Source organism: Aethina tumida, chromosome 5, assembly GCF_024364675.1.
Source record: "Aethina tumida isolate Nest 87 chromosome 5, icAetTumi1.1, whole genome shotgun sequence".
Taxonomy (NCBI): domain Eukaryota; kingdom Metazoa; phylum Arthropoda; class Insecta; order Coleoptera; family Nitidulidae; genus Aethina; species Aethina tumida.
This window is the reverse complement of record NC_065439.1, coordinates 20,119,985-20,143,668: the sequence shown is the minus strand read 5'-3', so window position 1 is coordinate 20,143,668 and position 23,684 is coordinate 20,119,985. Positions and strand designations below refer to the sequence as shown.

The 23,684-nt window shown below is 26.4% G+C and overlaps 1 protein-coding gene across 2 annotated transcripts in view; it reads left to right on the top strand.

Annotated features, from left to right (window-relative positions):
* LOC109595509 (TNF receptor-associated factor 4) overlaps nucleotides 1-23,684 on the top strand; it is a 52,593-nt gene that overhangs the window by 4,496 nt on the left and 24,413 nt on the right. For both annotated transcript variants that reach the window (XM_020010881.2, XM_020010879.2), the window contains exon 2: nucleotides 13,791-13,842. Coding sequence is in view for 1 of the 2 variants with exons in the window: in XM_020010879.2 (XP_019866438.1) it covers nucleotides 13,791-13,842 (52 nt within the window). In the remaining variant the exon portion in view is untranslated. The remainder of the gene's footprint in view (nucleotides 1-13,790; nucleotides 13,843-23,684) is intronic.

Here is a 23,684-nt window from a genome sequence, read left to right as displayed (position 1 = left end):
ACCATTCAAATTCCAACTTTTAATCAATTTTCAGATATGAAATTCTGAATGACACCTAATAAGACCAACTGTTCTGTCTGATTTTGTTGTCGAAAAATTGTTTTATTATCTAAAAGCAAAAATGCCTCCAAATACAAAAATATTTTGTCTTTATAAAATGACTCATGAAACAACATATTTCACTTTAATCAAAATATTAAATCATGACCAAAGTCAATCTGTTGATTCAAAATGGAATAAATTTTAAATTTTTCCAAAAACTGAAAAACAAGATTCATTTTTAATCACAATATAAATTTTACTTTATAAAGTCTATAGACACTTTTTTTCTATGTTTATGTACACAAATTCTCTTTGATGTACTCTTGAATTTCACTGGTCCATTCGAAATTCACCCACAGACCATTCAAATTCCAACTTTTAATCAATTTTCAGATATGAAATTCTGAATGACACCTAATAAGACCAACTGTTCTGTCTGATTTTGTTGTCGAAAAATTGTTTTATTATCTAAAAGCAAAAATGCCTCCAAATACAAAAATATTTTGTCTTTATAAAATGACTCATGAAACAACATATTTCACTTTAATCAAAATATTAAATCATCACCAAAGTCAATCTGTTGATTCAAAATGGAATAAATTTTAAATTTTTCCAAAAACTGAAAAACAAGATTCATTTTTAATCACAATATAAATTTTACTTTATAAAGTCTATAGACACTTTTTTTCTATGTTTATGTACACAAATTCTCTTTGATGTACTCTTGAATTTCACTGGTCCATTCGAAATTCACCCACAGACCATTCAAATTCCAACTTTTAATCAATATTCAGATATGAAATTCTGAATGACACCTAATAAGACCAACTGTTCTGTCTGATTTTGTTGTCAAAAAATTGTTTTATTATCTAAAAGCAAAATTGCCTCCAAATACAAAAATATTTTGTCTTTATAAAATGACTCATGAAACAACATATTTCAGTTTAATCAAGATATTAAATCATAACCAAAGTCAATCTGTTGATTCAGAATGGAATAAATTTAAAATTTTTCCAAAAACTGAAAGACAAGATTCATTTTTAATTCTAATATAAATTTTACTTAATAAAGTTGTTGCAAAGAGGGCGCGTAGGTGGTTAGAGGTTTGGTGGGTAGGCCCTTAAGGCCAGCCCCACACTACTCAACACTCGGTGCTGGGTGTGCGTAAAAGCATTCCCCCACCTTTATAAAAAAAAAAAAACTATAGACACTTCTTTCCATGTTTATGTACACAAATTCTCTTTGATGTACACTTGAATTTTACTGGTTCATTCAAAATTCCCCCACAGACCATTCAAATTCCAACTTTTAATCAATTTTCAGATATGAAATTCAGAATGACACCTAAATAAGACCAACTGTTCTGTCTAATTTTGTTGTCGAAAAATTGTTTTATTATCTAAAAGTAAAAATGCCTCCAAATACAAAAATATTTTGTCTTTATAAATTTACTCATGAAACAACATATTTCAGTTTAATCAAAATATTAAATCATTATCAAAGTCAATCTGTTGATTCAGAATGGAATAAATTTTAAATTTTTCCAAAAACTGAAAGACAAGATTCATTTTTAATTCCAATATAAATTTTACTTTATAAAGTCTATAGACACTTTTTTCCATGTTTATGTACACAAATTCTCTTTGATGTGCCCTTGAATTTCACTGGTCCATTCTAAATTCCCCCACAGACCATTCAAATTCCAACTTTTAATCAATTTTCAGATATGAAATTCTGAATGACATCTAAATAAGACCAACTGTTCTGTTTGATTTTGTTGTCGAAAAATTGTTTTATTATCTAAAAGCAAAATTGCCTCCAAATACAAAATTATTTTGTCTTTGTAAAATGACTCATGAAACAACATATTTCAGTTTAATCAAAATATTAAATCATAACCAAAGTCAATCTGTTGATTCAAAATGGAATAAATTTTAAATTTTTCCAAAAACTGAAAAACAAGATTCATTTTTAATCACAATATAAATTTTACTTTATAAAGTCTATAGACACTTTTTTTCTATGTTTATGTACACAAATTCTCTTTGATGTACTCTTGAATTTCACTGGTCCATTCGAAATACACCCACAGACCATTCAAATTCCAACTTTTAATCAATTTTCAGATATGAAATTCTGAATGACACCTAATAAGACCAACTGTTCTGTCTGATTTTGTTGTCGAAAAATTGTTTTATTATCTAAAAGCCAAAATGCCTCCAAATACAAAAATATGTTGTCTTTATAAAATGATTCATGAAACAACATATTTCAGTTTAATCAAAATATTAAATCATGACCAAAGTCAATCTGTTGATTCAGAATGGATTAAATTTTAAATTTTTCCAAAAACTGAAAGATAAGATTCATTTTTAATTCCAATATAAATTTTACTTTATAAAGTCTATAGACACTTTTTTCCATGTTTATGTACACAAATTCTCTTTGATGTACACTTGATTTTCACTGGTCTATTCGAAATTCCCCCACAGATCATTTAAATTCAAATTTTTAATCAATTTTCAGATATGAAATTCTGAATGACACTTAAATAAGACCAACTGTTCTGTCTGATTTTGTTGTCGAAAAATTGTTTTATTATCTAAAAGCAAAAATGCCTCCAAATACAAAAATATGTTGTCTTTATAAAATGATTCATGAAACAACATATTTCAGTTTAATCAAAATATTAAATCATGACCAAAGTCAATCTGTTGATTCAGAATGGATTAAATTTTAAATTTTTCCAAAAACTGAAAGATAAGATTCATTTTTAATTCCAATATAAATTTTACTTTATAAAGTCTATAGACACTTTTTTCCATGTTTATGTACACAAATTCTCTTTGATGTACACTTGATTTTCACTGGTCTATTCGAAATTCCCCCACAGATCATTTAAATTCAAATTTTTAATCAATTTTCAGATATGAAATTCTGAATGACACTTAAATAAGACCAACTGTTCTGTCTGATTTTGTTGTCGAAAAATTGTTTTATTATCTAAAAGCAAAAATGCCTCCAAATACAAAAATATTTTGTCTTTATAAAATGACTCATGAAACAACATATTTCAGTTTAATCAAAATATTAAATCATGATCAAAGTCAATCTGTTGATTCAGAATGGAATAAATTTTAAATTTTTCCAAAAACTGAAAGACAAGATTCATTATTAATTCCAATATAAATTTTACTTTATAAAGTCTATAGACACTTTTTTTCTATGTTTATGTACACAAATTCTTTTTGATGTACACTTGAATTTCACTGGTCCATTCGAAATTCCCTCACAGACCATTTCAATTCCAACTTTCAATTAATTTTCAGATATGAATTTCTCAATAACGTTTAATAAGACCAACTGTTCTATCTGATTTTGTTGTCGAAAGCTAAAAGCAAAAATGCCTCCAAACCCACAAAATATTTTGTTTTTATAAAATGGCTCATGAAACAACAAATTTCAGTTTAATCAAAATATTATTAAATTATGACCAAAGTCAATCTGTTGATTTAAAATGGCATTAATTTCTCATACTTTTCAAAAACTGAAAGACAAGAATTATATACATTTACAAATTTTTACACGATAAAACCTGTAGGTAAATTTTTACCACATTTATGCACATAAATTTACTTTGATGTGCACTTGAATTTCGCTGGTCCATTTGAAATTCCTCCGCAGACCATTAAAATTCCAGTTTCCAATCAATTTTCAGATGGCAATTCCTGAATGACAGCTAACAAGACCAACTGTTCAATCTGATTTTGATGTCGATTTTAATCACATTCCGTATACTTTTTCTTATTCGAATTTTGCGTACGATTTGTAACAGACGAATTAAGTTATTTTCCACACGAAATTGTTACAATGCTCTCTTGTTTTTTCCTCGTTCTAAATCACTTAATTGCCCGGCATTATTTTAATTGTCTAATTATTTTTAACGCTTGAATTTGGAATACAAATGACATTATACAACGCGAAACTTGTTCCGAGTAACCGTTAAATAAGCAAGTGGTTAAACAGAATTAGTGTTACATTCACATAGTTACGCCTGTGAAAAATTTTTGATTTCCTAGTCATTCGAAATAATAAAACACACGTTATAAAGCAGGAATGTTGCCTGTATGAGAACACGGGACGAGAGCACAATTAAAAACAGTTTTTAGCATATCCAGATGAAATTTATCGTCAGGTTTACCACTTCCAAGATATTCACGTGTGATTATCGCCAAGAACAAATTATCCTAGTGTGCTTTTAAAGCATAATCATGTCACATTTATGGATGAAGATCCAAGCGCGAGCATCTTGCGGCATCCCTAATTAATCCGGAGAAATTAGCCGGTTTGAAAACTATTATATTTAATTACACGAGACCAACAATCCTGTGCGATGGTAATTAGTGGAAGCGGCGTAATGTCGGTAGCCAGTAGAGCACGGAGAACGGATGCTGTCAATTCTGGCTGGCGTTAAATTTATGCACGACGACAGTAGAGCACGGGACAAGGCTCGGTTGCTTCACGTCTCTTTTCTTTTCGTCTTTAATATGGACACATAAAGTATGTTCAGTGGCCAGGCGAATTAACACAAAGGGTATTTAGCGGTGCAAGCGGAAAAATGTTCAGATGGCGAACGAGATTGTCGGGAAGTCGGATAAGGAGAGGATGTTCTGGTGCTTTGTTCGGTAGATTACGGCCGCGGATTAATGCGTTGAAGTTATGACTTTGTGGGCGGGAAAGGATCGCTGTTTAGATTTCGGGGAAAGATTAATGAGACTCATGTGTGCATTTTTTATTATTGTTCATAAAGTCACTTTTAATTAGGAATTATTAAAACACATTCAAAATAATTAATTAATTATTTTGTCAAAAATAAATTATGTGAAGATTTTCCAAATGACTTTAACATTTATATATTTAATATATAAATTATAATAAGCAAGAATTTTAATTGATAAATAAAGTATCTTCTCCTAAAATTGCCAATATCCTTAATTTAATTAATAAACTAATTATTATATTTAAGAATATTTTTCAATGGTTTTGACGTATTTTATTTTTAATATTTACTAATATTTTTATATAGAAAAAATTGTGTTGTGCTGTTCTTTATACTTTATTATATTTATTATAATTTTTATGTATTAATATCTGAAAATTTGAGATTCCTGAGAATTCTGGAATTCAACATTTTTCATATTTAATTAATTATTTTATCAACAAAATTAAGAAATTTTCTAATATTTTGTGTATACTTCATATTATAATTTATAATTAATAAACTTTTTAAATGACTGTAGTATTTTTATATTTGCCATTTATTAATTTAAAAAAAAAATAAATTTTAACAAGAATTCTTAAATGGCTTTCAAGATTTTGTATATATAAGTAAATATATATATATATATATATATATATATATATATATATATATATATATATATATATATAATAATATTTTTATTAATTATAAATTATTAATAAATAAATTATAAATAAAAATTCCTAAAATAATATATAATTTTTTATATTTAATTAAATTATATTTAATCAAATTAATTCTCTAATAATTATATTTGAACAAATTTTTAAATGGCTTGGTATATTTTATATACAAATTTTTTTTTCCTATTTATATTGAAAATCTTGTTGGAAATGGTACAAAAATACTGTGAAAGTTACAGACTTTTTAAATGGCTGTAGTATTTTTTATATTTGCCATTTATTAATTAAAAAAAAAATAAATTTTAACAAGAATTCTTAAATGGCTTTCAAGATTTTCTATATATATATATATATATATATATATATATATATATATATATATATATATAGAATCTAAAATAATATTTTTATTAATAAATAAATTATAAATAAAAATTCCTAAAATAATATATAATTTTTTATATTTAATTAAATTATATTTAATCAAATTAATTCTCTAATAATTATATTTGAACAAATTTTTAAATGGCTTGGTATATTTTATATTTAATATTGTTTTTATATGTTATATATATATACAGTAGACTGTTTAAAAAAAATCGACAATTTTTTTTTCTTATTTATATCGAAAATCTTGTTGGAAATGGTAAAAAAAATACTGTGAAAGTTACAGACTTTTTAAATGACTGTAGTATTTTTTATATTTGCCATTTATTAATTAAAAAAAATAAATTTTAACAAGAATTCTTAAATGGTTTTCAAAATTTTGTATATCTAAGTAAATATATACATAAAATCTAAAATAATATTTTTATTAATAAATAAATCATAAATAAAGATTCCTAAAATAATATATAATTTTTTATATTTGATTAAATTATATTTAATCAAATTAATTTTCTAAAAATTATATTTGAACAAATTTTTAAATGGCTTGGTATATTTTATATTTAATATTGTTTTTATATATATTTTTTATAACATATATAACATATTTTCTGACGCAACCATCAACTTTACGGTAAAATTTTATACTATATTTTTTGTAGAGAATTCAATTTCCTATAATTTATCTCCGAAAAAGTTTTTGATATATTTTACAGATCATAAGTTATCTGCAGAAAACTAAAAATTTTATTAATATTATTTTACTGTTTAAAATTACATTTTACAACATTTTATTTACATAAATAGATTTTTGCTAAAAAAACGTGAATAAATCTTGCTGACCCTCAATATTTCTTTATACATAAAACGATCCAAGATACACTTTATTCAAAAGAGAGATTAGTGACATTTAGTAAAAAGTTGCTCTACGTTTTGCCAGCTGAATATTTAGTTTTTTGATTTGTAATTAATAGAATTAATTTTAAGACAAGAAATAATCACCGATATGTTTGTGTACAGTGTGTCCATAATTGGTAGCAATTTATATATTTTTAAACTTGCTACTTTCTTCCAATACTGTATATATAATGCTTTTTTTTATTTTTCACAAAAAGTTTTAAATTTATTAAGTATATATATTTCAATTTGAATTATTATAATTTGTATTAATTGTATTAAACATACCATTAAATACAAATTTTTATAATAATCAAGTTTATTGAATTTATGTGTATCTAGGTAATAAATTTTTATACATAATTCATATAAACTTAACTTAACGTAGCGTAAAATAAATCGACCAGTGCACAAAATGCAATTAGCCTCGTTGAATATAGATTTCAAGGACATTAATCATTGAACTAAATGACATTCAATCTAATACTTTAACGATTATTATCACGGTATAAATTATAATGAACAATCTAATTAAACTTGCATTTCTTATGGTACATAACTGTAACTCAACGTAAAATTGGAACAAAAATGAAATTCCTACACGATTACTGAACCCTCAATTAACTAAATCCGAAAAACTATTGTACTTCGTTTATTGTTAGACATTTTCCTGTTCATTGTTAGAAAAATGGCGAATGTAACCGTTACCACTTCTCGGCGGAAAACGGTAATTCTTTCAAACACACTTGACACATTCGTGTTAACTTTCCACGCACTAATAGTGTTTACGTTTATTAATAAACAACCACACGAACTAAATGATCGAGTAAACAACCAGATCAGGTGCAGTTAACCAGGTTGGTAAACACTTTTTAGCGCTCGATCTTTGCTATTTGCATTACAAAAATGCACACAGACAAGAAAAATAACGAGACTAATGTGCAGTTTCCACTCTAGAAGACCAACAATCAAGTGCTACAAAATAATAACGTAAACGAGTCGTTTGTAAAAATGTTAAGCGGTTAGTGCACTAACCATACCCTGAGGCATGTATGTTATAAAAATATGAATTGAAATGTGCACCGTCATTGCTAACAAAATAAAACGCACTTCATTCAAATGCTTAGTATTATACATGGTGATTCATCCAACTGATTCTGGATCGATTTTCTATCTTCGCTTGTTCTTGACAGAGATTTTTTCAAAAATGTGATGTTAACTAAAATGTATGTACCTCCAACACTACTAAATTAACAAAAGTGTATATTTTATCATTTTTATATTTGTCAATCGCTTTTTGTGTTTTTAAAAAAGGTCGTGAGACGATAAATATACCGAATCGGCCCCAGAAAGTGATCGGGTTCATAATTTCAGGGAATCTTAGTACTAAAAAGATACTTCGATAGTGCGAGTTTCAGGTCTTTATCTATAACCGTTTCTGAGTAAATCGAAAATACTGAAAATTAGAAAAAAATAATTTTCTCAGCGCTGTGTGAATCGATTGATCTAGATGCCGGATATGTTTTGGGGGACGATGGTAGCTTTTCGAAAAAAAAATGAGAACTATGTCGGTTCAAAAAGACCTTAAAAAAATGAGTTTATTTTCTTAATTTCAATTTTTAACCATCTTACGATTACGACACAATTATGAAACTATTTTTTTTTGAATTCCTCGTCCAATTTCCGATAAATATATGAGCTTTTGGAATTTATAAAAACGGTACGCAATATTGAAAAAAAATAAAATCCATTTTTTTACTCAAAAATCGGGTTTTTTAATAATTTTACTCTTGAACTGATATGATACGGAACTTGCTTGATTACTGAGCTGGTGAAAACAACAGAAAAAATCCAGTAAATATGTAAAGTTGTTCATCAGGTATTCGAAAATCATCCATTTTATCAAGAAGTGTAGAGTCACATTCAACAGCCAAACTTTCCATCATTTTAGATAACTCAGAAGATCTTAAATTACTCCAATTAGAATAAACTTTTAAGTGGTTCAAATTCTCCGTAAAAAAGTGTTTTTTTATGAGATGATTGCTACAACATCGATTTCCATTCGGAATGAAAATTCTTTTCTTAATAAAGCATTGCATATGGACATCTTGAGAAACAACTACTAGATTTGGATTAGAAACAGAACATACACAACAATATCTGTGAGTTACAACAGTTCTCTTAATTTGAACTTCGAGACATTCTTCTGTATCATCATCACATACAACATCTAAATTGAATGATGAATCATCAGTGCTTGACTCATCTTCCACCGATGTTTCCTGATCCTCATCTTCAAGTTTCGTTTTCTTATATTTTTTAACACGACAATTAGAACAGAACATCACCGACTGCAATTGGACACTCAAAAGCAGCTGAGAACTCTTCAGCATCTTCATCAGATTTTATATATTTTGGAGTACCTGTTTTTTTTTAAGAATTTTGAACAAATGCAACACTTGGAATTATTAGTTTTAGGTGTCGACATATTTTCACTTAAATAATAATATAGTCAAATAAAAATAATTATTAAATATAGATAAAAATACAGCCAATATTTCTTTGGAATGTCAACAGTCAATAATTTTAACGTTATATACAGATGGTGAGTTTTCAGAAAGAAAAAAAACAGTGTTACCTGTTTTGAATTACAGTTCCATCTTGTATGTATATATATATATATATATATATATATATATATATGTATATATGCATATATAGTAATATATACTGATGTTATTATTACAGCGATTAATAAAGTTTAGTAGATTAATTAATTAATTAATTAGATTAATAGTAATTAAGTAGATTAAAAAAATATTTTGATATGAGTGAAATCCCGATTTTTGAGCAAAAAAATGGATTTTATTTTTTTTTCAATATGGCGTACCGTTTTTAAAAATTCCAAAAGCTCATATATTCATCGGAAATTGGACGAGGAATTAAAAAAAAAATAGTTTCATAATTGTGTCGTAATCGTAAGATGGTTAAAAAATGAAATTAAGAAAATAAACTCATTTTTTTAAGATCCTTGTGAACCGATATAGCTCTCTTTTTTTTCCATCGTCCCCCAAAACATATCCGGCATCTAGATCAATCGATTCACACAGTGCTGAGAAAAGTAATTTTTTCTAATTTTCAGTATTTTTTGATTTACTCAGAAACGGTTATAGATAAGGACCTAAAACTCGCGCTATCGAAGTATCTTATTAGTACTAAGATTCCCTGAAATTATGAGCCCGATCTCTTTCTGGGGCCGATTCGGTATATTTATCGTCTCATGGCCTTTAGTGAAATTTATCTGAGTGAGTTCGAAAAACCGGATAACTGGATAATTCAAATATATGAAAAAATAATACAATTTCATCGACTACTGATATTAAAGACATCCCTGTTGTATATTCGGAAAATGGTCGAGTCTATACGACAGAGATGGGCCAAAATTATAACTCAAAAAGGATATTACACAATGTGTTAGTGTTAAATAATACAGATTAAATCATTGAAAATCCCTTTAAAAATTAAAGTTACTAAACTTATGTCCAGCCTAATTCAGACAAATGTATGTAATGAATATAAATTTAGAAAAATATAAAACATCAAACTTACAGGTACAATTTCTGATTGTCATCTCTTTTAGTTCTCTAGAAACCTCAAATAAATCAGTTTTCATAATGCATTTTATTTGTATCACCCTGTATACTTATATGCTACGATGTGATCATGTAAGTTAAAATCGACAATAGTAAAAAATCGAGTCATTGTAGTAACTAAACTACAACAGTATGGCGACAGGTGTCTGACGAATTACGGCCTTTGTTACATTAATACCGATGAGAAAACGTTTCCTTATTTATTTACTAAATTATATATGTCACTCCACGATAACAGTATTCCAAGTCTTTAGTTTGCCCGTCACAATGGTAAATAGTGGTATTAATAACTTGATGCGGCTTGCGATCATTCCCCAACAATACACGACGATGAAAAGCCAACTGAAAAGATTTCCATTTAGCATAAGAATCAACGGAATTCAATTTAATACTAAAAAAAAAGCAGTCAGGATTTGCAGCTGAGTCGATTAAAATAAAATGCGACGATTATCCGTATTCAAGGTGAAAATTCCGAAGGAATTGTGAAAAAATTTTTACAATCCTATTTGGATTTATTGTGAAAATTCCTCTGGCACTTTTATTGTTTCCCCATAAACATCTGTCGAATGATACATTTTAATTGCCGGCTAGAAATTGTCGAGATGGAACGTTTCTTAAAATATTTCTTGTGTGGTCTAAATTGCTTTTAGATTTTTAACTAATAAATATTACCTATTAAATTAGTACATTTTTAATAAATACTTGAAATTTGGTATCACATAATTTAATATGTAAATTTTGGTACTTCTTTCTAAATTATTATCCGTCATTATTTAAGAATAAAATATTATTTTTATAAAAAATAAATAAATATTTTTTTCATTTTGTTTCTAAAGTAAGATGGATATGAATAATTTGTTTCCCACATTTTAACACTTCATTAATTAATTTTAGATTATATTTTGTAACTCATTATTTAGTAATGTAATTTGTAATTTGATATAAATCATTTTCGGTCGGCTGTAGAATGGCATTACCACCCTAAGGTCGAGTTTCGTTTGCGACCTGAACAAGCGGGTTCGCATAAATTATCCCCAAATTTACATTTATTTGTATTTTAGTAAGTAACAATTTTGTGTGACCATCTCAACGCAATAATTGTGGAACACTTCTGTAAATTTAAAAATTTTTGAGTAGTAGTATAATTATATTATTATAAAATTATTATTTATAAATTTACATCGTATTATATATAATACATTTTGTGCGTTTATATTTGATATTTTGATAGATGAAATAAAAGAACTAAATATAAACCAAAATTTAAAATATATAAATTTTATTAAATATATAAAACAATTATAAATAAATATAAAGTAATTTAACAATATATATTAGACTGTTTCAAAAAAATCCACAAATTTGTTTTTTTCTTATTTGTATCGAAAATCTTGTTGGAAATGGTAAAAAAATCGTAAATTTTAATTTCCTGTTTAAATAAGACGGGAACGGTGTTCTCTTGGATTTTAAAATTTTTTAACTTTCTTTAACTTTTTAACCAAAACAGATTTTAATAGAAAATTTAACGCTCTACAAAAAATGTCTCTTACAGTTTTTTGATATATTCATTTTTTCAAAAGTTATTTAACATTAGTTGGATTGATTTAAAATTTTGACATTTTTCTCATTTTCTGACGCAACCATCAACTTTATGGGAAAATTTTATATGACATTTTTTGTAGAGAATTCAATTTCCTATAATTTATCTCCGAAAAAGTTTGAGATATTTTTTACAGTTAGCTGTTGAAAACTAAAAATTTTATTAAATAAATGTTATTTTACTGCTTAAAATTAAGCATTTAATTTAAATAAATAAATTTTTACTAAAATAATTGATTGTTTATTATCAATCAAAGTATATATCGTTACACTAACAGACTTTTACTACAATTTGGCAATTTGACAATGAAGAGCAATTATTTATTATCCCAATTGCTTACAACTAAAAAGTAAAACTATATTTTAAAATATCGATAATAAATACTAAAAAGCATTTAGTTAATGAATTCTCAAACAAGCGAAATAATACACAACATATTTTATACAAGTTACATAATATATTACACTGATATTTTCAAATAGTTTAATGAAAAAGTAATGTTGTATATCAGGGGTGGTCAGCTCCTTGATAGTCCGAGCCATTTTTCATAATTTAAAATGTTTCGCGTATTATGCAAAAAATGTATTAAAAAAATTTGTTCACAAAAATTATACTTATTGAAAAGTACAAAATATGTGTATTGAATTTAAATATTAAAAATTAAACATTTATTTTACTTCTCTTGATAATTCTGGAATTAAAAGGGAAAAGGGGTACATTTATCGAGAGCCACAAATATTCCTTCAAAGAGCCTCAGGTTGGCCACCTTTGCTATATATTAATAAAATCATAAATATCTTAGTTTATGTCAATAGGATTAATTTTAGTTCAAACAGATGAGAGAAAAATAAAGAATTTTTTTCTAATTTTATACATTTTTATTAGTTTTTATAAATAGGGCTATTGTATTTAATTTATGACTAACTGTGATAATAATTTACAAAAACTAAGTTTCTTTAATTTAGACAATCTCTAATTTTTTGACCCGCAATTGACCCTTTGTTACGTTTACCTGGATTTTATGGTCTATTTTTTTTGGGATTCTGGGCGGGGCTTAGCGAGAGTGGGTCGCAAGGGATTTTGTTTGGAAAGTGGTAATGCCATTCTACTGCCGACTGCAGTACATTATATAATCAAATTTTGGTTTCTTTCAATCTTCTTCAATTCCATCACTTCTTCCAAGTGTTTCTACTAATTTTATTTGAAATCATAATTTAAGATTTATATTTTAGTATATAATATTTAAATTTAAATTAATATTTTTATTACATTCTTGTTAAAATTTATCAATATTATTAAATTATGTATTACGGTATTCAATTCAAAAATTCAATAATATATAATTATATCAATTATAATAAAAATATTTACCAATATGACTTTTACAAAGTTATTTGTGTCAATTGTCTATTGAGAATACTAGTGCAATAAATCAGTTCTAATATACCACAGCACAAAAGGTAAAAATACTCATTACGAAGCATCCTTTATTGTGTTTGCAATGCTAAATGTCAAGTCCTACAAAGTTTACAGTTAATCATCTTTTGTAGGAGGCTTCATAAATAAATAATAAATTATACGCGAATAATGAGGACTTTTATATTATTTCAAATTAATTACGTTTTCCATTCGAAGCGATAATTGTATGTTAATCAGCATTTGAAGGCGATAAGCGAGATATTTGCGTTGGATAAGCACGAAACTATAAAATTTGCACCGAAATAAAAAGCGAAAACATTACTAATTCGAATAATTGTTGTTTTCAGTGAAGGATTATTCACTGGACCCGAGAGTAGTGTTCCACTCGACTACGCTAAGGTAAGCTGATAATTGACTTTATTTATTTTTTTATTAAGGTGTAGATTATAGTTAATAATTTGTCACAATGACTTGTTCCACTTCTATAAGAAAATAATATAATAAAATAATAATTTATTCAATTTATTCACAGTCTTCCATCAATTTGAATGTTACTTTAATGTAAATTCTACTTAAAATTAATTCTTATTATTAAGAATTTTGTTAAATAGAGGAGTATAAGTCGAAAAATGGGCGTATTTTTACACCCTTCTCGACAAATAAAAAAAAAATAACAAAAATATCCAAAATGTGGATTATTCGAAAAAAATGTATTTGAGAAAGTTATTGCTTTTAACCCGTGGTTAAATTTTCGGCACTCATTTCACTAACACCCTCAATTCAGCTAAACATATATAACATTTTATAGAATTAGAATATAGTTAATATTACTCTATATTATATTATATTCACATTAAATAATCTATTCTAACAAACATTATTTATAAGTTAGTGGACAACATTTTAGTTTACGTTAAGTTAGTATTGATGAAAAATATAACTTATTTCGGCAGTTTTCTAGCAACACGTTTATCAATTAAATCAGATGACCGATTGACATTCAATTGGTATGTGTACCACTTGAGCTCAATAAAATTATTCAATACTCCGAGCTCCTTGCCTAATCGGCCGTTGAAGTCTCCCCGATATAAAAGTGGTGCACTGGAATGCGTAAACGTGCCTAATCCACATACCGTGTAAATGCAAATGAACGGATTGTCCGTAAGTTTTATCTCGCGCCTCCATCACAAAATGTGTCACATTCGTCTGTCGTGTGACATTAAGAAAGGGTCACGGGACAAATATGTGCGTACTGCGTACCGTGACAAAGACAATTATTGTTATGAACAGAAAATTGCGGGCATTAGACAATTAATTCGCAGTGGTATAACTAGTTTTTAGTACTTTAATCCGCGTGTGAGTCAGTTACCTTTTTACCAGAAAGCCTTGGTTCACATTTCTGTGAAATGGAAAAGATATTAATTATGTTAAAGTTGCAACATAATTGTTAAGTCGGTGGCGAAAAAAACGGACGGATCCGGTGATATCTAAGTCAATCATTAATAACTGGTTATAATAATACGTTAAAACGTCCTTAATATGGATAAAATTAATTGGGGAGTAATTAACTGCTTAATTGGAATTTGTCCACTTTAAGTAAATTGAGTTTTTTGTTTCTACGCTCTTGTACGTGTACGTGATTGCACGGGTTATTTCACACCAGAAATAATCATAATTTAAGGGACATTATAATACAAAGCCGAGCGAAGCATAAAGCACAAACCAAGCCATCACGGCGATGACAAGGTTTCACACAGTAATCCATGCGACAAACGTAATAAACGGTAACAAGGTTGTAAATCTAGTGAACGTATCAAGCCTTGGTACAAAAACACGGGTTACGAAGTGAAGATTTCTCATAATTGCCGTCCCGTTTAATTGTGGTACAGCATTTTCATTTCTGTTTAGAGAAAACGTCGCAGGGTCATCGGTTCAAGTTGTTGAGGTAATATATCAGTTTTTCATAGAAGTTTATGTGGGAAAAATGGAAATGTTAACATTAAACTTGAATAATATAATTATTAAATGGTATTTTTTTAATTGTTTTAAATGGAGATTTCACTTTAGTGTATTATATCTCACCTTTCTTTATTAAATAACAAATCTCAAATAAATAAAAGTAAAATAAAAATGTGCAAAAGGAATTTTTAAATAAATTTATAAAATTAAAGATAACAAAGTGCAAGAAATATGTTTTTATAAACTCAAATAAAATACATAACAATACACAAATTAAGAATAAAATATTTAAGCTTTCTTTTACAAATTTAATTTCCCAACATTCAACAAAGAATAGTTGTATAAATTTCAAATTTATTACAATTTTAGAATATTTTAAATTTCTCTTAAATATTTTTTAGTTTTACATTATTAATCGTTTGTTTATTCAAAGACCAAACGTCGAATTGAAAATGTATATTTTTGTATCCATCATAACATTTTCATTATTATTATTTTACATATTTTAAAAAATAACATATATATTTTTTTTTTTTAATAAATTTAGACAAAGTTTAAGATTAAAGATAAAAATAAAAAAATTGAACTTAATTTTCCAAAAAATACAAATAATGAAAAAAATTTAAATATTTATAATTAATTATAAATTAATTTAATTTCAATATTTATTAACTATAAAATTAAATTTATTCACATTTTTAATCTAAGATAAACATAAAAAATTCCTATAATATTAATACTAGTAGAATTATCAATTAAATATTAATTTTAAAAAAATATTGTTGATTATTATAAATAGTAAAAAAGATATAATAAATGAAGAAAACAGCAAACAGAAAAATCTGCAAAACACTTAAGAAATTTAAAAAATAATTCAAATATTGAATAATTAAACTAAAAATGTAGATTATAAAACAATAACATAAATTTTAAAAAAATTCCGACAATTTTAATATAAGAAATAAAATAATTAAAATTAATAAATAATATAATAATTATATAATTAAATAATTCACTAAATGTATCATTAACAAATATATTATTTAGAGAACAGATAAAATTTTCAATTGAAGTGTAATTTTGAAATTAATTGAATAATAAATTTTATTTAATAAAATGTGACTGGAAAAAAAAATTTAAATATATGAAAACCAAAATTTAACAAAAGAATACTAATTTTAATTAATTAATATATAAAATAATTAAAAAAATTAGTTTATAATATTGCTGCTAATCAAAATTTCATGAATATTATTATTACGTATATTTTAAATGATTCAGATAAAAAATTATAATATTTACAAATATATTTTATAAAAAAAAATTAAATTGAAATATAAATTTATTATTAATTATTATTAATATTTTTTTAATTAATAAAATTTGCCTACTGCCCAATAAAATTTAAAATCATTTAGTATATGAAGAAATAAAAAAATAAAAATATTAATTTTAAAATAGTATATAAAATTAATATAAAATACTGACCAAAATTTTATGATATAATATATAATTATAATTTAAAATAATTCTAATAAAACATTATAATATTAATAAATATATTTTATACAAATAAAAATTCACTTGAAGAATAAATTAAAAATTAAATATTTAATATTTTTTAATTAATATATTTTATTTAATAAAATTTGACTACTGACCAAAAAATATTAAAATCATTTAGCATATGAAACAATTTAGAAAAATTAGTATATAAAATTAATTAAAAATAATATATAATTGTTAAGTTGTATAAATATTATACTTATTTATTTTTTAACTAATTCTGTGAATAGATTATGTATTATGATATTATATACTGATAAAATATTCAATTGAATTATAAATTTAAAATTAATTAGTTAATAGTGTATTAACAAATTTATTATAAATTTATGATAAAATATTCAGTTGAAATCTAAATTTAAAACTAATTAGTTTAATTATTAATTAAATTTTTAAAATTATTATTTAAAATTTTTAATTAATTATTTTTTAATTAATAAAATTTTACTACTGGACAAACCCTTTAAAATTATTTAATGTATAAAATAATTTAAAAAAATATATATCAATTTTAAAACAGTATATAAAATTTTTAAATAATTCAGTGAATAGTCACTAAATAATATAAAATGCACAAAAAAAATATGTTATTTATTTTGGGATTAATAAAACAAAACGTATGAAAAATTTGTTTTATTAAATATGCAGCTGTGAATTTGATTTCATATAAATAATCAATTCAATTTAATTAATATATTTAAGAAAAAAATAAATATTCATTGGTAAGTCAATACTCTTTAGCAACTGAAGCTTAAAATACATACATAAGCATATTTTTATCAGATACATATGTTTATGTAAATGTATAAATCTAATACCGTCAGTCTGTGCGACTGTCCATTTTATTAGCATTTATTAAACTGGGCCTTATGCGACGTCGACATGTAAAACAAATAAATGCACGGCTCCTATGTCGTGTGAACACGACCGAAAGACGCTTCCGGTCGCCGGTCTCGTGCATTCCGTTCCAGCGACGTCGCGGCAAACCGTCGTTGCATTTCTCAGCCCCCGGGGCAAATTTTAATCAGGAAACGGTCAACGTCTATTTATTAATCTGTTTTCATTCTCCGTCCGCCGTCGTCGTCGTTGGAGTGCAGTCGTCGACAATTAGTCGGGAGACATCAGACTAACGGAACGTTTGCTTTGATGGATGTTTCAGTCTGTGGTCGAGCAAGACATTTTCTGGGTGGTTTTTGTGTGTTAAATATTTCAACGAATTCGTCTCATATTACGCACGTTGTAGTAAAACCAATCGGGATTTATTGTGCGGTCATAAACAATTAATGGCACAATACCGACAATAATAAAACGTAATATAATTTCTGTGCATCCATTTTTATTGGACGGAACACTTGAATCCATGACGAATATGTTTTATTGCCAATCTCGAATGTCGTGAGGTCGTAAACCATCCGGACCGTCGTATTAATACCCATCGATCGTTATTTCTGGCTTTGTCCGTTGAAAATTGGTAATATAATAATAAATAAAAAGGATAATACCAATGCGAACGAGACGGCGATCGAGATTTATGCACGGTTTGGAATTGAGAATGCCCGCAATGCCATTCGATACGGAAGAAAGGTGAAATTCGAAAGTGTAATTTTGAAATTACGTGGGTAATCGTCAATTTGTTGGCAGTTTCCAGAATTTACGCACACACATGTTTGTCTTGAACTGGTCCTAAATGTACAGTCGGCTGCAGAATGGCATTACCACTTTCCAAACAAAATCCTTTGCGACCCTCTCTCGCTAAGCCCCGCCCAGAACCCCAAAAAAATGTAGGCCATAAAACCCAGGTATACGTAACAATTGCGGGTCAAAAAATTTACTTCTATCGATTATTTAATAAGTATTTCATATTTTTGGAAACACTTCTTGAGAAAATTAGAAATTGACTAAATTAAAGAAACTTAGTTTTTGTAAATTATTATCACAGGTAGTCATAAATTAAATAAAATAGCCCAATTTATAAAAACTAATAAAAATGTATAAAATTAGAAAAAAAAAATCTTTATTTTTCTCTCATCTGTTATGAATTAAAATTAATCTTATTGACATAAACTAAGATATTTATGATTTTATTAATATATAGCAGAGGTGGCCAACCTGAGGCTCTTTGGAGGATTATTTGTGGCTCTCGATAAAAGTACCCCCGTTCCCTTTTCATTCCAGAATTTTCAAGAGAAGTAAAATAAATGTTTAATTTTTAATATTTTAATTTAATACACATATTTTGTACTTTTCAATAAGTATAATTTTAGTAAACAAATTTTTTTAATACATTTTTTGCATAATACGCGAAACATTTCAAATTATGAAAAATGGCTCGGACTATCAAGGAGCTGGCCACCCCTGATATACAACATTACTTTTCCATTAAACTATTTGAAAATATCAGTGTTATATATTATGTAACTTGTATAAAATATGTTGTGTATTATTTTGCTTGTTTGAGAATTCATTAACTAAATGCTTTTTAGTATTTATTATAGGTATTTTATACTTTTTAGTTGTAAGCAATTGGGATAATAAATTATTATGTGATCATTGGTCATGATTTTACTCTAAGCATATATCGCGTATTAATTAAAAACCGTTTATTCAGTGAACGACTAATGATCTACACAAATGTATCATAGTCCAGAATTATATATATATATATATATATATATATATATATATATATATATATATATATATATATAGTATATAGTATATAGTATTGTAATTGCTCAAATTGCCAAATTGTAGTAAAAGTCTGTTAGTGTAACGATATATACTACTTTGATTATATAATATATAATTTTTAGTTTTCAGCAGGTAACTTATGATCTGTAAAAAATATCTAAAACTTTTTCGGAGATAAATTATAGGAAATTGAATTCTCTACAAAAAATGTCATATAAAATTTTCCCATAAAGTTGATGGTTGCGTCAGAAAATGAGAAAAATGTCAAAATTTTAAATCAATCCAACTTTAATGTTAAATAACTTTTGAAAAAATGAATATATCAAAAAACTGTGAGAGACTTTTTTTGTAGAGCGTTAAATTTTCTGTAAAAATCTGTTTTGGTCATTTTGAAATATTATCTCTAACGAAAGTTAAAAAATTTCAAAATCCAACAGAACACCGTTCCCGTCTTATTTAAACAGGAAATTAAAATTTACGATTTTTTTACCATTTCCAACAAAATTTTCGATATAAATAAGAAAAAAACAAATTTGTCGATTTTTTTGAAACAGTCTAATATATATTGTTAAATTATTTTATATTTATTTATAATTATTTTATATATATTTAATAAAATTTATATATTTCAAATTTTGGTTTATATTTAGTGCTTTTATTTCATCTATAAATATCAAATATAAATGCACAAAATGTATTATATATAATACGATATAAATTTATAAATAATAATTTTATAACAATATAATTATACTACTACTCAAAAATTTTTAAATATACAGAAGTGTTCTACAATTATTGCGTTGAGATGGTCACACAAAATTGTTACTTACTAAATAACAATAAATGTAAATTTGGGGATAATTTATGCGAGCCCGCTTGTTCAGGTCGCAAACGAAACTCGACCTTAGGGTGGTAATGCCATTCTGCAGCCGACTGACAAAAGACAATTTCATTTGCCAATCACTTACTTAACCTCCGTTACTTTTACAAAAAACAACCCTCAATTACCCATCGGTCTGGACTATTCACCAAAGTCAAGTGAGTATTGTGTCGCATTTTCTTCGGACCGTAACATATTGGCAGCAGCTGCCCTTTGTTCTACCACGGTATTTATTTGACAGATGCCAACAATGCAAATGTATTACATTATTTCAACCGTACACGCAAATTAACTTGCACAAAGCCAAACATCGCGTTACGATAACTTTTATGGTGGATTTCATACTAGTTAAGTTATAAAGGGTTTGATGAACAGCTGCCGATAACAACGACGTAATTCCTTTGGTTTTATAACTGATTGTTGAAGTCAGAGTTGTTTTCATTCTTTGGTAGATTGATTGAAGAACCTGCTAGGAAGAAATTACAACAATCTGGTTGGTAATTTGCTAGAAGGGTATGAATAATCTAAATTTGTCAAAACATCTTTATTAATTTTTATTCTTTTATAAGTCACTCTTCGTCATCTAACAGCAAGAAGTTTGATACACAATTTCCAATTAGATTAAAATTTGGCAATCTTCTAATGAAAAGTAGAAGAAGGCACCAGTTTAGTAAAAGTTCTTAATCAGGTAAATTATGAAATCAAATTTATCTTCATTCCTTGATAGAATGATGAAAGAACATGCTATGAAGAAATAAAAATAATGTGGTTGGTAATTTGCTGGAAGGGTACGAACAATCTAAATTCGTCGAAGTATCTTTATTAATCCTCATTTTTTTATAATTAATTCTTGGTTATCTAACAGGAAAAAGTTTGATAAATCATTTCTAATTCGATTAAAATTTGCTAATCTTCTAACCTAGTGTAAAAGAAGATTCAAATGTACTAAAAGATCTTGATCAGATGAGTGATAAATTCAAATTTGTCTTCATTCATAGATTGACTGAAGAACGATCAAAAAGTTCCATAAACCAATTCAAATTGTGCATTCAAAGAGCTTCCCAGATATTTTTGATCAACAGACAGTCAAACACCCTTCAAGACATATGTTCCCTGTTGTTCTGCTTATAAACACGACGCAATTGTCTTCAGGCGCTTCGGGTGGCAGTTATGTTTTTCCTCCATCACCATTGACCATTTTGGCTTCGATTATCCCTCATTGTTGGCACAATGCGGGGTAATTACCCGACGGTCGGGTCACACTCCGATGCCATCCATCTGCAAGTATAATTTTTCGTGTTCTTGAACTTACTTTTTTCCTATAGCCCCTTTCGAGTGTCGTGTTACGCTACGGGAAATCGACACACGTGTGCCGAAGATGTGGCCGCTCTTTGTTTTTAATATCTTCCGGGCGGTCTGACCGTGTTCCAACCCCTACGTGGTTTATTGTGTATCTCGGACAGCTGTTCGATCTTGACTAATAAAAAGCACGCCAGCGATACAGATCAATTTCATGTGCGTACGGAAATTGATTCGTACTCGTAAAACTACATGGTCAAAGTCATGTCTTCGCAATAACGATTTAATGTTTTAATGGCATCCATTTGTATATTCTAATTAACCGTGTCAAACCAGATTTTATCTAGTTGAAATTTAAATGTCGTTAAACCAGTGGTGTTATCTGATCGATCAACAATTAGTTAAAACCTTTCCAGGCTCCTCTTCTTTATAGAAGTAGCTATTTCTTGTTTACCAGAATAAAAACAATCGGGCATTATCAAGTGTTTTTTTGTTCATTCTTATTCGTTTATAATTTATTCTTTGATATGTAAGAGGAAGAAGTTGATAACCAGTTCCTATTACATTAATATTTGCCAACCTTCTAATGAAGACTAATAGACTCATTATCGAGGTGTCTTAGTTAATTAATTATCCACTCTCCTCTTCTTTGTGCATATAATTGTCTTCTTCGTTTCTTGCTTAAATTCTAAAACTTTATATATTACGAGTGTAAAATCGAAGAACCACCCTCGAATATTCATCGTAAAACCTTGAGGATTCATTAGGCCATCTGGACCTTTCACAAAATCGAAAAACGGAACGGTCTAACGACAGATGTGTGCACATATCAAGAGGGCGGAAGGTACAGCATGAACAATGTAACACCCCCATATACCTACCCATCTAAAATCCAGGGAAGTGCCAAAATGTGGTTTATCAAGGAATTATCTTGTCACCTCTAAATCTAATGCAATTTATTCCTGCTATTACCAACATAATTAATAAATAATTTTTATAATACTTAAATTGTATATGTTAATTTAATTTAGCATTAATTTTTGTTTTGTTAGCACCAAAGGGTTAAGTGTAAAAAGGAAGTGGTTTAAAATTTAAATATTATCTAATAAATTGTTTATTTTAAAATTAAATTAACATCATAAACACTTTATTTTTTCACATCTAATATTTAGCACCATAGTGCTAAATAAGAATAATCTAGTTATAGTTCTGTTGCCCTTTTAAAATAAACCAATTCAGATCTTAAAAATAATTATTATTTACTAACTCTTAGATGTTACAAAAATTAATAAAATCGTAAAAAAATGGCATAAATAATCAATAAAAATACACCCATTTTTTATAATAATTTTGTTTGTTTTTGTATGTTAAAAATAAAACATATTTTTAATATATATTGCTCAAATTGTTGAAAAAGTGATATAATAAATTTTAAAAAATACATAATAACAATAAATAAATTGTGGAAAAAATTGTCAAAAATAAACCAAATTTTTATAATAAATTTTTAGCCCAAATAATTATAAAAATTTATCAGCTTGTTAAAGTATATATATATATATATATATATATATATACTTTAAATAATAAACTTAAAAATAATTAAGTATATAAATAAATTGTGGAAAAATTTGTCAAAAATAAACCAAATTTTTAAAATAAATTTTTAGCCCAAATAATTGTAAAAATTTATCAGTTTTATTAAAAATATCAAACAGTCAACAAAAACCAATAATATTATAAAAAAATGACAAAAATAAAAAGTAAAAATAAACAAAAAAATTTTCCGTTTTAAGAAATATATAACAATGATGGAAAAAATGATAAAAAAGTATAAAAAAAA